The sequence below is a fragment of the Heptranchias perlo genome, chromosome 4, assembly GCF_035084215.1.
Source record: "Heptranchias perlo isolate sHepPer1 chromosome 4, sHepPer1.hap1, whole genome shotgun sequence".
In the NCBI taxonomy this organism is placed as follows: Eukaryota; Metazoa; Chordata; class Chondrichthyes; order Hexanchiformes; family Hexanchidae; genus Heptranchias; species Heptranchias perlo.
In genome coordinates this window covers 75302854-75319242 of record NC_090328.1, presented here as the reverse complement: position 1 = coordinate 75319242, position 16389 = coordinate 75302854, and the positions used below count along the sequence as shown (strand labels likewise).

Here is a 16389-nt window from a genome sequence, read left to right as displayed (position 1 = left end):
TTTCCTTTGCTCACGATGTGGGTAGCCTGCAATGCTCACAGCAATCCTGCCCACTGCATGAAATAGTATTTAAGTGATGTTATGATGTCCTAAATTGGATTTCTGTCCCCAAGCACCTGTGACCTGCCTACTCAAATGAATGCCTGCATAAAGGAGGCGTTGTCACTTGCTAAATGGCATTAGCCAGGCACACGTGTAGGTAAAGACCACCTTCTGAAGGATTGTTTGACTGTTAAAATCTAACTGCTCAATATTCTTTAATGATTTTTGCACACTAACTTTACTAATAGGTTCAGCATTGTTCCTGGTCCTGGTCAATTTTTCCTCCACCACAGAAGAATAGGATCTTCCCTTTGGCATTACCGTTTACCCCTGTTACGAGGAGGAAGAAAAGGAGGATCAACAGGAATAACACAAGAGTGCCAAGCTGATTAGGCGTCATTGACGGAATTTGGCACTCGCAGATACCAATGCCTCAGTATCTACACACGCAGGTGGTTATATATCAGTCTCATAAATCGACAATGCTCAAGAAGACTCTGCTTTCCTCGTGAGGCAATAACTCAAGTTGTACAAACTGCTTGCCTCAGACCTACACCCCATCTTTATTAAGCATCGCGCTGCCTAGAGGCAGTAAAAGCCACTACAGCACTTAACTTCTATGCCGCTGATTCCTTTAAGGCAGCATTGGGGGACATTTGAAATATCAGCCAATGCACTGATCTACATTGAATTACATTGAACCTACAGCACAGAAATAGGCCATTCGGCCCAACTGGTCTATGCCGGCGTTTATGTTCCACACAAGCCTCCTCCCTCCCTACTTCATCTACCCCTATCAACAATTCCTTCTATTCCTTTCTGCTACATGTGCTTATCTAGCTTCCCCTTAAATGCATCTATGCTGTTTGCCTCAACTACTCCTTGTGGTAGCATGTTCCACCTTCTTACCACTCTTTGGGTAAAGAAGGTTCTTCTGAATTCTGAATTCCCTATTGGATTTATTAGTAACTATCTTACATTGCTGACCTCTAGTTTCAGACACCCCCACATTTTCTCTATGTCTCCCCTATCAAACCTTTTCATTATCTTAAAGACCTCCATCAGATCCCCCCTCAGCCATCTCTTTTCTAGAGAAAAGAGCCCCAGCCTGTTTAATCTTTCCTGATGAGTATAACCTCTCAGTTCTGGTATCATCCTTGTGAATCTTCTTTGCACCTTCTCCAATGCCTCTATATCCATTTTATAATATGGAGACCAGAACTGTTCACAGTACTCCAAGTGTCGGCTTACCAAGGTTCTATACAAGTTTAACATAACTTCATTTCAATTCTATTCCTCTAGAAATGAATCACAGTGCTTGGTTTGCCACTTTTATGGCCTTATTAACCTGCGTCGCTGCTTTTAGTGATTTGTGTTTCAGGACCCTGAGATCCCTTTGCTCTTTTACCCCATTTAGACTCTTATTATCCAAGCAATATGTGGCCTCCTTATTCTTCCTACCAAAATGCATCGCCTCAACAACAACAATTTGCATTTATAAAGCACCTTTAACGTAGTAAAACGTCCCAGGGCACTTAATAGGAGCATAATTAAACAAAATTTGACACTGAGCCATATATGGAGATATTAGGACAGGGGTTTTAAGGAGCACCTTAAAGGAGAGAGATGTAGAGAGGTGCAGAGGTTTAGGGAGAGAATTCCAGAGCTTAGAGCCTAGGTAGCTGAAGGGACAGCCACCGATAGTGGAGTGATTAAAATCAGGGATGCTCAAGAGGCAAGAATTGGAGGAGTGCAGAGATCTCAATTGCTGTAGGGCTGGAGGAGGTTACAGAGATAGGTTGGGGTAAGGCCTTGAAGGGTTTTGAAAATAGGGATGAGAATTTTAAAATCGAGGCATTCCCGGAACGGGAGCCAATGTAGGTCAGCGCGCACATGGGCGATGGGAGAATGGAACTTGGTGCGAGTTAGGATATGGGCAGCAAAGTTTTGGATGAGCTCAAGTTTATCGAGGGTGGAAGATGACAGGCCAGCCAGGAGAGCATTGGAACTGTCGAGTCTATCCCACCTCATCCTTCTCGACCAGTCTGCAGCCTTTGATATGGTTGACCACACCATCCTCCTCCAACGCCTCTCCTCTGTCGTCTAGCTGTGTGGAACTGCGCTTGCCTGCCTGGTTCCATTCTTATCTATCCAGTCATAGCCAGAGAATCACCTGCAATGGCTTTTTTTCCTGCTTCTGCGCATTTACCTCTGGAGTCCCCCAAGGATCTATTCATGGCCCCTTCCTATTTATTGTCTACATGCTGCCCCTTAGCGACATCATCCGAATACACGACGTCAGATTCCACATGAATGAGGGTTTCAGCAGAAGCTGAGCTGAGGCAGGACCGAAGATGGGGGCTGTTACCTAGGCGAAAGTAGGGGGTCATGGTGATGGAGCGGATATGTGATCGGAAGCTCATCTCGGGGTCAAACAGGATGCCAAGGTTGCAAAGGGTCTGGTTCAGCCTTAGACAGTGGCCAGGGAGAGGGATGGAGTCGGTGGCTAGGGAACTGAGTTTGTGGCAGGGACCAAAGACAATGGCTTCGGTCTTCCCAATATTTAGTTGGAGGAAATTTTTGCTGTCGGACAAGCAGTGTGAGAAATAAGAGACAGTGGAGGGGTCGAGAGAGGTGGTGGTGAGGTAGAGATGGGTGTCATCAGCGTACATGTGGAATCTGACGTTATGTATTCGGATGATGTTGCCAAGGGGCAGCACGTAGACAATAAATAGGAAGGGGCCACGAATAGATCCTTGGGGGACTCCAGAGGTAAATGCGCAGAAGCAGGGAAAGAAGCCATTGCAGGTGATTCTCTGGTTATGACTGGATAGATAAGAATGGAACCAGGCAAGCGCAGTTCCACACAGCTAGACGACAGGAGAGGTGTTGGAGGAGGATGGTGTGGTCAACCATATCAAAGGCTGCAGACTGGTCGAGAAGGATGAGGTGGGATAGTTTATCACGGTCACAAGTCATAGGATGTCATTTGTGACATTGTTAAGGGCCGTTTCAGTACTGTGGAAGGGGCGGAAACCTGATTGACGGGATTCAAACATGGAGTTGCAGGAAAGATGGGCATGGATTTGGGAGGCGACAACACGTTCAAGGACTTTAAAGAGGAAAGGAAGTTTGGAGATGAGGCAATAGTTTGCAAGGACAAAGGGGTTAAGGGTGGGTTTTTTTGGGAAGATGATGATGACAGATTTGAAGGGGAGGGGGACAGTACCTGAGGAGAGGGAACTGTTAACAATATCAGCTAACATAGGGGTCAGGAAGGGAAATTGGGTGGTTAGCAGTTTGGTGGGAATAGGGTCAAGGAAGCAGGTGGGTCTCATGGTCAAGGTGAGCTCAGAGTGGGCTTGAGGGGAGAAAAGAGAGAAACTAGAGGAAGATGCAAGTTCATGGCTAGGGCGGGGGGAACCTTAGGGGACGTTTGGCTTGGTGGGCTAGGGGAAGGGAGGGAAGCGGCAGAAGCAGCTAAACAGTTGGTCTCAATCTTAGTGACAAAGAAGTCCATGAGCTCCTCGTACTTTTCATTGGAGGTGAGGGTGGAGGGAGCAGGGGAGAGGAGTTTAAGAAGACGGTTTGTAGTAGAGAAGAGAAGCCAGGGGTTATCTTTGCAATAGTGAGCATTTTTGGCAGAGGAGAGCAGGACCCGATAATGATATAAGAGATCCAGTCAAACCTGATGACGAATGGCTAAACCAGTTGTCCGCTATAAACATTCAAGTCCGGGTCCCTTGGACTTAAGGGAGCGGAGATGCGGACCGTACCGGGGGAATGACCAGGGTGAGAGAGAGTAATGGTTTTAATGGGGACAAGGGCATCAAAGGTGGAGGTGAGGGTCTGATGGCGCAGATCGTTAGCTGCAGAAATGTCATGATGAATGGTGGGCCAAAGGTTAGACAGTTGGGAATTTGAAAGTGCAGTTCTAAGCAACTTGGGGGAAGAGTTTTTTTTCCAGGAGCGGACACATAAGGGAGTGGGATTTGGAGGCGGAAGTACGTTGTGGGTGGAGAGGAATACAAGGAAGTGATCAGAGATGGCCCCATCCATGATTGACACGATGGGAGTAGAGAGGCCATGTGAGATGACAAGGTCGAGGGGGTGGCCATGAATATAGGTAGGGGAGTTTATATGGAGGAAGAGATTAAGGGAGGATAGGAGGGCAATAAATTCAGAGGAGAGAGAGCATGATGAGTTGAGATGGAGGTTGAAATCACCAAGGATGAGAAGTCGCTCAGTGCAGAGGCTCGAGTCCAAATCGTTGCTGTAAGTTGTGAACAACAGCGGTCCCAGCACCAATCCCTGTGGAATACCACTTCCCAACTTTTGCCAGTCTGAGTAGCTAGGCTTAACCCCTACTCTCTGTTTTCTGTTTTGTAGCCAGCTTGCTATCCATTCTGCTACCTGTCCCCTGACTCCACATGTTCTGACCTGAGTCATGAGTCTACAATGCGGTACCTTATTGAAGGCCTTTTGAAAATTCAAATATATTACATCTACTGCATTACCATTGTCTACACTTTGTTACTTCTTCAAAGAATTCAATAAGTTTGGTCAAGCATGGCCTTCTCTTCTGAAATCTGTGCTGACTACTATATATTATATTTTCATTCTGTAGATGTTTTTCACTACATCTTGTAAAGATTCCATTATCTTTGCTACCCCCGACGTTCAGCTAAATGGTCTATAGTTCCCTGGACTGGTTCTATCACCCTTTTTAAATACAGGAATAACATTAGCTGTCCGCCAGTCCTCTGACACTATTCCCCTGACACTATTCCCCTTTCTAATGAATTTTTATATATATGTAATAGTCCCTTTGCTATCTCCTCCCTAACTTCTTTTAATACGCACGGATGCAATCCATCCAGACCAGGGGTTTTATTCTCTCTAAGTTTGATCAGTTTATCAATTATCTTCCCCCATTCTATCTTAAATATCTTTGTACCTTTTTTGATCTCCTCTTCTATTGTCATATCCACCTTGTTAGTCTCCCTGGTAAATACTGAGGCAAAGTAACTATTTAATATTTCTGCCATTTCACTGTCATTACCTGAGAGTTTATCTTGTGCATCCCTAGTGGCTCTATCCCTATCCTGATTTTTCTTTTGGTGTCTGTAGAATACTTTACTATTTCTTTTTATATTCCTTGATCATTTAATTTCGTAGTTCCTCTTTGCTTTCCTAATTGTTTTTTGACATCCTTCCTAGCCTCTTTGTATTCCCTTTTGTCATCCTCTCCTTTATTGTCTTTTTCTTAGAGTATGCCTTTTTCTTTGTTTCAATTTTACTCTTATCTCTTTATTCATCCTTGGTGTTTCAATATTGGCTAGTTGTTCTTTTTTTAAAGAGAAATATATTTTTCCTGAACTCTATTGATCACCGTTTTAAATATTTCCCACTGCAGTTCTATTTCTTTGTCTATCAACACTTTTTTCCAGTTTACCTTCCCTAGTTCCATTCTCACCCCCCCCCCCAAAATGAGCTTTTTTTCAATCTACTACTTTGGACTTTGTCTTACTTATGTCTTTCTCAATCATTGTTTTAAACCTTATTATGTTATGATTGCTATTGCCTAGAGGTTTCCCTGTGCTTACTGCTCTTATCTGTTCTGGTTCATTTCCCATAACTAGATCCAGGAGTGATTCCTCTCTTGTTGGGCTTCTCACATACTGGGTAAGAAAGGAGTCATGTACACACTGTAGAAACTCATTCCCCTTTCCCTACCTTTTCTTGCCAGTTTATTTGGGGGTAGTTGAAATCTCCCATCATTATTACTCGATGTTTTTTTTACACATTTCATAAATTTGCCTACACATTTCTTCCTTCATTTCCCTTCCACATTAGGTGGTCTTTATAATATGCCTATTAATGTGATCAATCCCTTCTTAATCTTTGTCTCAATCCATATGGATTCTGTTTCTATCTTAACATCACTTATGTCCCTTTTTTTCTATTGCCATTATGTTGTCTCTAATTGGTACAACTACCCCACCCCACATTCTTCCTTCTCTATCCTTCCTAAAAACATTATTTCCAGCAATATTTAACTGTCAGTTCTGTTCTTTATGCAGCCATGTTTTAGTTATCCCTACTATATCTGGCTCCTCGCTACGAATTATTGCCTCCAGTTCCCATGTTTTGTTTCAGATGCTGTGCACATTGCAGGCAATTTTATTTGTTTCTAATAATTGCTCCCCTCACTTTATTTTTAAGTCATTTTGTACTCATGTTCTTTTTCTTTTAATTTGTTCACGGGATGTTGCGTCGGTGGCAAGGCCAGCATTTATTGCCCATCCCTAATTGCCCTTGAGAAGGTGGCGGTGAGCCGCCTTCTTGAACCGCTGCAGTCCATGTGGTGAAGGTTCTCCCACAGTGCTGTTACGTAGGGAGTTCCAGGATTTTGACCTAGCGACGATGAAGGAACGGCGATATATTTCCAAGTCGGGATGGTGTGTGACTTGGAGGGGAACGTGCAGGTGGTGTTGTTCTCATGCGCCTGCTGCCCTTGTCCTTCTAGGTGGTAGAGGCTGTGGGTTTGGGAGGTGCTGTCGAAGAAGCCTTGGCGAGTTGCTGCAGTGCATCCTGTGGATGGTACACACTGTAGCCACTGTGCGCCAGTGGTGGAGGGATTGAACGTTTAGGATGGTGGATGGGGTGCCAATCAAGCAGGCTGCTTTGTCCTGGATGGTGTCAAGCTTCTTGAGTGTTGTTGGAGCTGCACTCATCCAGGCATGTGGAGAGTATTCCATCACACTCCTGACTTGTGCCTTGTAGATGGTGGAAAGGCTTTGGGGAGTCAGGAGGTGAGTCACTCGCCGCAGAATACCCAGCCTCTGACCTGCTGTATTTATGTGGCTGGTCCAGTTAAGTTTCTGGTCAATGGTGACCCCCAGGATGTTGATGGTGGGGGATTCAGCGATGGTAATGCCGTTGAATGTCAAGGGGAAGTGGTTAGATTCTCTCTTGTGGAGATGGTCATTGCCTGGCACTTGTCTGGCACAAATGTTACTTGCCACTTATCAGCCCAACCCTGGATGTTGTCCAGGTCTTGCTGCATGCGGGCACGGACTGCTTCATTATCTCAGGGGTTGCCAATGGAACTGAACACGGTGCAATCATCAGCGAACATCCCCATTTCTGACCTTATGATTGATGAAGCAGCTGAAGATGGTTGGGCCCAGGACACTGCCCTGAGGAACTCCTGCAGCAATGTCCTGGGGCTGAGATGATTGGCCTCCAACAAGCACTACCATCTTCCTTTGTGCTAGGTGTGACTTCAGCCACTGGAGAGTTTTCCCCGATTCCCACTGACTTCAATTTTACTAGGGCTCCTTCGTGCCACACTCGGTCAAATGCTGCCATGAGGTCAAGGGCAGTCACTCTCACCTCACCTCCGGAATTCAGCTCTTTTGGATGTTTGGACTAAGGCTGTACTGAGATCTGGAGCCGAGTGGTCCTAGCGGAACCCAAACTGAGCATTGGTGAGCAGGTTATTGGTGAGTAAGTGCCGCTTGATAGCACTGTCGACGACACCTGTATAACTGTATTTGTTCCCTGACCGTTCATGTTACCCATGTTCCTTACCTTGGTCTGACCTTTACTCTCATCTCCTATTTCTTTTATCTTCAGACAATGTGCTGTCTTTTGCAGCATCAAGCAAGCAACTGATACGTTCATCTTTCCTTCGGACCTTGCGCATCAATGAGAGGCCTGCCAATCTTTACAGACTGGCTGAATTTCCCTCGGTGCAAGATGCAATTGACAGGACTTGCATCACCATATTGTGCTCCTGTCAAGAATGCCATCAACTTTCTTAACAGCATAGGGTATCATTCCGTCAATGTGCACCTGGTGTGTGATGCACGTGAATGCTCACTATCTAAGGAACTGCCAATATTTCTTTATTTTAAGACAATCCATAATCCCACCACTGCTCAAAGGCAGGTATCTGGATGACTGACCGGAAACCAAGGCTCCCCTCTACAGATGCAGCTACTGACACTGGACCAGATCCCTAGAATCCCCAAGGAACATTTATACCATGAGTGTCTTGGTGCCATGAAGACTGCATTGGAGCAGATCCTAGGGATTCTAAAGGCATGCTTCAGGTGCCTGGATTAATCTGGACAGTCATATACAGTCATGCTAAGGTCTCTCTTATCATTGTGGTTTGCTTCATACTGCATAATGTTGCCATCCAGAAAGGATTGCTTATTAATGGCATGAAGCAGGAAGAAGGTGAACAAGGTCAGCGTGTAGCCAAGACCTTGATTCAGGTATTTCATGTACAGGAGCACCCTTTTCCAGTTGCCAGACATCTGCAGGCTGAGCTCATAAAGGACACCTTCAGATAATAAAGATATGTGCCCACTGAAAAATGCTGCCATCATGGTCCCTATTTAGCAACTATATCAACTTGGTCTTTGCTGACATGTAGCTCCCTTCACAACGACCAAGGCTCCCATTTGAAAAATATTTTGCTATTCTTTATCACAGGCAATCCCCACCTTGCCCTAAATCATTCCATATCTATTCCATAAATTATTCAAAATTTTTATTCCAACCAAATCTGTGTGCCTTACTCAAGTTTTTTTAACCACCGTACCTCCTCTTGATGCCTACACTTGTGTGCCTTTCAACCATAACCTCCTACATCTCCTTAGTGTCAGATGGCTCTAAAATTGCTTTCTGTACTGTCCAGCAGGACCATGTAACAACAAAGAGATTTAACCTACTGTTGGTCCCTCTCAGGTTTCAGCTGCCCTCATTTCAGGGCAACAGAGGCCCCTGAAAGGAACTGCAGGCTGTGTCTCCTTCGCTGTTGTAAGGTCAGCCTAATCCTGACTGTAATCTCCAAAAAGGTATATGAGGGAGCTAGCAGGAGGGTATACACATGGTATTGTCCTGAGAGACAGCATCATCACAGATGTGCACACTTTCCAGCTCACTAGTACTAAGCACCAGCTCCAGTTAGCCACTGATCAGTGGTAAAGCAGACTAAATGGTACCAATTAAATCTATGAAACCCTGAAAAAGTAGCCTGTCATATTTGAATTGTCTTTCACACAGAAATTCTGCAGACTTCTCTTTTCTTGGAACTGTTACCTGTCATTACGACTGCTCCCTAACTTAGTATCATAGTATGTTACAGCACAGAAGAAGGCCATTTGTCCCATCATGCCTGTGCCTGGTCTTTGAAAGAGCTATCCAATTAGTCTCACTCACCTGCTCTTTCCCCATAGCCCTGTATTTTTTTTTCCCTTCAAGTATTTATCCAATTCCCTTTTGAAAGTTATTATTGAATTTGCTTCCACCACTTTTTCAGGCAGTGCATTCCAGATCATAACAACTATCTGCATAAAAAAATGTTTCCTCATATCGCCACTGGTTCTTTTGCCAATCACCTTAAATCTGTGTCCTCTGGTTACCGATCCTTCTGCCATTGGAAATAGTTTCTCCTTATTTACCCTGTCAAAACCGTTCATGATTTTGAACACGTCTATCAAATCTTCTCTTAATTTTCTCTGCTCTAAGAACAACCACGTCAGTTTCTCCAGTCTCTCCACATAACTGAAGTCCCTCATCCTTGATACCATTCTAGAAGGGTCTATGACAGCATAAAATGTATATGGTGCTATATTAGGGGGAGCGTACACGATGGGCAAAGTAACTTTTTCTTGTTCTATATTTATGAACACAAGGATTAATGTTTTATAAACTGTCAAACCAGAGATGTCAGATCTATATTCAGCAGAATTCTTGTGATTCTCAAAGCATTCACATTAATGATTGGAGAATGAACCAGATCTCTGCCCATACTTGAATCTAGGATGACCTAAATATCTGATGAATGTCTGAGCACTGCATCACCAATCCAAATTCAGAATGAATGCCTATTTAGTAATGATGGTAATTTATTAAAATTAAATTAGTAATTTTTGTTCCTAAAACAATAATGTGTTTTGAAAATATGAATTAGTTTCTAGTTAGAGAATCTAGCCCGTCAGAAACACAAAATTCCTCGAGAGAGAGAGAGAGAGAGAGAGATGATATAATAATAAAAAAAGAAAATTACCTCAAAGCTGAGCCCAGGCTCATTAAACATGTTTCCCAACCAGGAAAGTACAGCATTAAGAAAATCCAGGAGTGCCACAAATGCAATAAGGTTAACAGCAATGTTTGCCACTAGAGAGATTGAGGCACTAGCTCCTATGCAGGCAGCTTCTATTATGTTCCTCGCATCGCTGCAGAATAAAAAAGAAACAATGTGTAACGAGTTAAAAAATTGTTAGGACCAAATCTTGCTGGAAAAATAACGGTGAGTTCATGATGCACGCAATAATGTGCAAATCAGCCAGCGAGTTCAGGGGAAGAAAAGATACGTCATTGAGGTGTGGATCTCCAGAACTTGCTGGTCGATTTACATCACTCCGCTGTTTGCCTCGCACTAACAGCATCTCACCCTTAATCTCCTGTATTTTTAAGAACTTGCCGGATTTGCACATTAATTGCCTATTAAAGTCACCGCAGAAAGTTAGGGCTCATAATTAACAGTTTAAGTCCCCTTTTAGCAACGTGATAATTGGTAATGCAATGCCAATCAATCTCTTCGGCCCAGAAAGGGAACAAATTAAACTGTTGAGTCTCATTCCTGCATGTAGTAAATTGTTGTTAGAGATTTATTTTTTTCTTACTTATTCTTTCTGTCTATTTTTCTCTCTCTCTTAATCCAATCCTTCTTTCCCTCTCTTTATTCCTCTTTCTGTACCTGATTTGACTCGAATTCACCCTCCTTCTCCATAGTTCCTGTTTGTTTCTCAATCCTTAAATCTCACTGAACCCTTCATTCACTAAGGTTCCAGATGCCCCCTCACCCTCCCACCATTATCAGCATTTACGGTGCAAATAATATTCGAGCTGAAGGATGCAGGAAAAAGTCTAACTAACAATGCCCCATTCCAACAAAATTTGGCCCTTAGGATTTTTTTTCCCGTTCATTACTTTTGTTGTCAGAAGTGTAGAATACCTGGTGCATTTTATGATTTTCATCTTCACATAACAATGAAGAAAGCAATGAAACTTACCCTTTATCCAACTTGAGGTTACTCTTAGCTGATATCTTAGGAGTTTCTGTTTCAGGCCAGAACAGTTTGGCAACAGCCAGGGCAGCAGGAGCAGACATCACTGAAGCTGATAACAAATGGGGTGCTGAAATCTGTATTTGAAACACCAGAGCTCACATCTGTCGTTACAGCAACAATATAGTACAATTGTACATTACATCCCAATTCTGAGTAATTCAATTTAAATTTGACATGATCCTTTGTGTAGAGCTGAACAAAATCAACACTGGATGATATCGACCTGCATAATATATAGGTTTGTATTTCACTCACATAAAAGCACAAAGTAGATGCTGCAATAATAACATCAGCAATAACTCATCTAGACATTCGGCTGTTTAAAAATCTGCATGGAGAATTTAAAAAGTCCTAAATTGCTTTTCAAACAGCTATGTAAATTGTGTCAGAGATTTTGTCAGAGATCATCCTTTTGTAAGAAGCCACAGATGGAATTGGGATTAATTTTGTAGTATCTTTAAGGGAAGGTCGTGTTTTGTTAAGGGAAGGTCGTGTCTGACTAACTTGATTGAATTTTTTGAGGAGGTAACAAGGAGGGTCGATGAGGGTAGCACGTCTACATGGATTTTAGCAAGACTTTTAACAAGGTCTCATATGGCAAACTGGTCAGAGGGACCAAGGGAAAGTGGCAAGTTGGATCCAAACTTGGCTGAGTGGCAGGAAGCAAAGGGTAATGGTCAACGGGGGTTTTTGTGACTGGAAGGCTGCTTCCAGTGGGGTTCCGCAGGGCTCAGTACTAAGTCCCTTGCTTCTTGTGGTATATATCAATGATTTAGACTTAAATGTAGGGGGCATGATTAAGAAGTTTACAGACGATACAAAAGTTGGCTGTGTGGTTGATAGTGAGGGAGAAAGCCGTAGACTGCAGGAAGATATCAATGGACTGGTCAGGTGGGCAGAAAAGTGGCAAATGAAATTCAATCCAGAGATATGTGAGGTAATGCATTTGAGGAGGGCAAACAAGGCAAGGGAATACACAATTAATGGTCGGATACTGAGACGTATAGAGGAACAGAGGGACCTTGGAGTCCATGTCCACAGATCCCTGAAGGTAGCAGGATAGGTAGATAAGGTGGTTAAGTTGACATATGGGATATTTTCCTTTATTAGCCGAGGTATAGAATATAAGAGCAGGAAGGTTATGCTAGAACACTAGTCAGACCACAGCTAGAGTACTGCATACAATTCTGGTCACCACATTACAGGAAAGATGTGATTGCACTAGAGAGTGTACAAAGGAGATTTACGAGGGTGTTGCCAGGACTGGAGAATTTTAGCTATGAGGAAAGATTGGATAGGCTGGAGTTGTTCTCTTTGGAACAGAGGAGGCTGAGGGGTGATTTAATTGAGTTGTACAAAATTATGAGGTGCCTAGATAGAGAGGAAAGGAAGGACCTATTTCCCTTAGCAGAACGGTGAATAACCAGGGGGCATTGATTTAAAGTAATTGGTTGAAAGATTAGAGGGCAGTTGAGGAGAAATATTTGCACCCAAAGGGTGGTGTGGGTCTGGAACTCACTGCGTCAAAGGGTGGTAGAGGCAGAAACCCTCATTGCATTTAAAAAGTACTTGGATATGCACTTGAAGTGCCATAACCTACAAGGTTACGGACCAAGAGCTGGAAAGTGGGATTAGGCTGGATAGCTCTTTTTCGGCTGTCACAGACACGATGAGCCGAATGGCCTCTTTCTGTGCTGTATATTTCTATGATTCTCATCACAATGGTGGCAGGACGGCTCCTCCTGGAGCGTATCATGCGCCACTAGCATATGGACCTGACCGCGCCCAAGTTCATGAGGTTAGATCTTTTAAACAATTAAGATGTGTGTTTCTGGTGCACAGGCCTAGGCACTAATGGGAGAGGACAGAAGGGAAGGGAGAGCCAGAACCCCTTAAGTGCTGCTGGTAAAATTAAAAGGAATGCAGTCACTTAAAGTGGGCACATAGAAGGGAACGGCTGAAAATATTTTTTTAAATATGTCAGCTTTTCTAAAGGTTGCATTGGGGGGGAAGAAGCAAAAAAAAGTAGCAGGCCAAAAACAAGTGAAGACAAGCCCAATATTGATGCATGAAACAGCCTTAGGCAAGTGGTGGAGCAGCACAGCTCCCGACCTCATTTGATGCCTGGGGAAGTGGATGTACTGCTGCGTGAAGTGGGTGCAAGGAGGGCTTGTCCTGTTTTGTTCTCCATCCAGGGCTAACGCTCCACAAGATGGCAGTGGATCATGCCTGGCAGAAGGTGGCGGCCAGGCTCAACACTATGCTAGTATCTGCAGCAGCACTCTATTGGAGGTAGATTTTATGAATTGGCGGTTGTGGCATAAGAGGAACACATATTGGGGAAATCATGTGGGGTTCCATGACCTCCCCAAACAGATTCATGATGCTGCTTGGTATGAGGAAATAGAAATACAATGAAAGATTTGAAAAATTGGATCTTTTTAGAATAACAGAGTACAATATGATAGAAGTGTTTCAAATTATGAAAGAATGGAACAGGATAAATAGAAGTAGATTATTTCTAGTAGTTAAGGGGTCAAGAACAAGGAGCCATGGATACAAGGTTAAATGTAAGAGATTTAGAATAGAGGGTAGGAGAAACTTCTTTACACAAAGAATTCACTTCCAGGTCATTGGAAACTATGTCAACAGTCAAGAGTAGATTGGATAGGTGAATGAGGAATATGGGAACAGGGTGGGTAAATGTGATTAGAACGATTTGCTTGCTTGGAGGGTAAACACCAACACAGACCAGTTGGGCCGAATAGCTTGTTTCTGTATTGTAACTGCTACGTATTTCTATGTATACATGCTCCTGTCATGCAAAGCTCTGCACCAGGAGTACTAATGCGTAAAATATTCCCTTACGTCAAACTATTCGGAAGGCAAAAATATAAAATGCAAGACCAGAGTCATACATGATAAAACTGACAACAGTATTTATTTACAAATTCTAAATACAATGAGTCACAAGAAATAGATAATAATTACGAGTAGAATAACATTTCCTTAGGAACAGTGTAAAGTAAGGAGTTAATTTTTCTTTTCAAGTTCCTCTTGTCATCCTGAATATTCTTCTGCAATACTCAAAAATTCATAGAACAACAGAACTGACAAAACATTTCTTTTTCTTCTCTTCCACAATGGTGAGCCATCCTCCCACATAGCTATCTCAGGTGGACTTTCAGATGATATTCCAAAACGCCTAAATCATGGTTCTATAAAACTGTGTTTTACTTTGATGTTAGAACAGTCAATCAAGCTTAATCAAATATCATGAAGAACGTCTACTGAGGTGTAGAACTAGGAATAATTTCTCCAATTACAAATATTATTACAAATCTTTCCAGCAACAAGTTGGATTTCACTCTCTCTCTCTTCTGGAATGCATGTAGCAGGTTTTGTCTTTTTACAACATTGCAATATGTCACAAAGTTCAAAGGAAACCCACTTACATTGCTCTAAGGCCTAGAAATTCGATAGCCCGCGCCTGTTTTTTAGCCGCAAAATTGGCGTCTAAGCATCCAAAAAGACAGGAGGGGCGCGCATGCTCATTATGTGCTGGAAGTGCTCCGCCAACCATATTGGTAAAGGGAAAAGCACTCCTGCTCCTCCTGGCTCCACATGAAAGTAAATTTTTTAAAACTTATCTATTTGTTGGCGACCGCCGGTTAAGCCGAAACAATCCCTGGAAAACCTGAGCGGAGTATGTCCAGCAAATGCTCTACCCAGCAATGACCAATTTCAAGGAGGGGGATCCTTAAACAGGCGTTAGAACACTTATTAGCATATGCAAGGGGCCTAACGCCTTTTTAAGGTGCCCATCAGGGATGCCTGAATATCATCCAAAGCCAATATGGCATTGGACGTATTTCAGGTGTCTTTGGGGCACAGGACAAAGCATCACATAATTGGTCATTTGTGACTCTGTTTTACACCCAAATAACAGGAGAAATGGGGTCCAATTCCACCCCCCCCCCCCACACTGAGTCTCCTTCTTAAAAGAGAAGTGAGGGAAAACTGTCTACTGTCATCATCCTATTCAACATCTTCATCAGTAATTTGTAAGAGACAGTCTTGCAGTATTCTTCCCAGATACTCGTGACACAATTGTGGTTCTTCTTTGTGGTGAAAAGAGGAAATCATTGAACCAATATTGATCTGTTGTTCAGCACCTTGGAGGAGAAGTCAACCTAATGGCAGGCATGTCTGGTTGGGTCCAAAGTTGAGTCCAAAGCTTGGCAATTGGAAACAAGTCAGTCCTATGTGGCAGGCTCAATAGTCCAATACTTGAGCTAGTCAGATCTGCTCTATTCTAGGGTCTTCTTGATGATTGATCAGCCTGTCTGGCTCATTGATGGATTCTGGAAGAGTAAATTTGTTCCAAGGGTGCGATTCTTCCAACGCAGCTCCAGGTATCTCTGTAAGCTACTGCCCCAACAGGTAGGTTTGTTCTAGTTGGCAAGCATTACTAAGCTTATCAGTCCTCCGTGCTGGTAAATTACACAATTTCAGGTTAAACTCCAGCAGTTCACATGCATATACTTGGGGATCTCCTCAGTCTTGGTACTTGCCAACTTATGCTGAAGTTTTCTGGGCTTAGGTAAGTGGGGTGTGTCCCTTCAGGAAGAGATTACGTACTCCACAGCAGGCAAACAGAAATTCTATTCATGTGGACTTCCCAATAGTTTGTTTTAGAGGCTATTAGGTATGCTGATGGGTTTGTGCATTGTTGGACTCTTGGCTAACCAAAAAAAAAGACTTTCCCATATAACTGCAAGTTTTTCAGACATAACTATAATTGTAAACCACAAACTTGTCTGAAAGCCTATATTATGGAATAATTTAGCAAATTAAACTGTGTCTACAATAATTAACATAAGTGATCCACTTTCTTAATTGAACCAAAGATCAAGGCATAAATCAGACAGATTTCAGGCTAGACTCGCCTCAAAATTAGGCGGTATAGAGGAGGAAAATCAAAGAAAAATCTGATGAGAAATTCTACCGCTGCATTCCCACCCATCCTAGATTTACCACCTTCTGCCCCAGCATGCCTGCCACCTCATTACCTGCCACATTAGAATGACAGTGGTGTGGCAGGGCCAGCAAATCTAGGGACTGCCAGGAGATGGATGGGAGATGGATGGTAGTAGTCCCTGGAACAGTGGCAGAAAGACCACAAGTTCATTGA

At 43.2% G+C, this 16389-nt stretch overlaps 1 protein-coding gene across 1 annotated transcript in view; it reads right to left on the bottom strand.

The window, feature by feature from the left end:
- Positions 1-16389, bottom strand: part of LOC137320640 (solute carrier family 28 member 3-like) — a 111650-nt gene that overhangs the window by 21008 nt on the left and 74253 nt on the right. The window contains exons 12-13 of the mRNA XM_067982321.1: positions 11139-11269; positions 10130-10298 (exon numbers count right to left, since the gene is read on the bottom strand). Of these exons, the coding sequence (XP_067838422.1) occupies positions 10130-10298; positions 11139-11269 (300 nt within the window). The remainder of the gene's footprint in view (positions 1-10129; positions 10299-11138; positions 11270-16389) is intronic.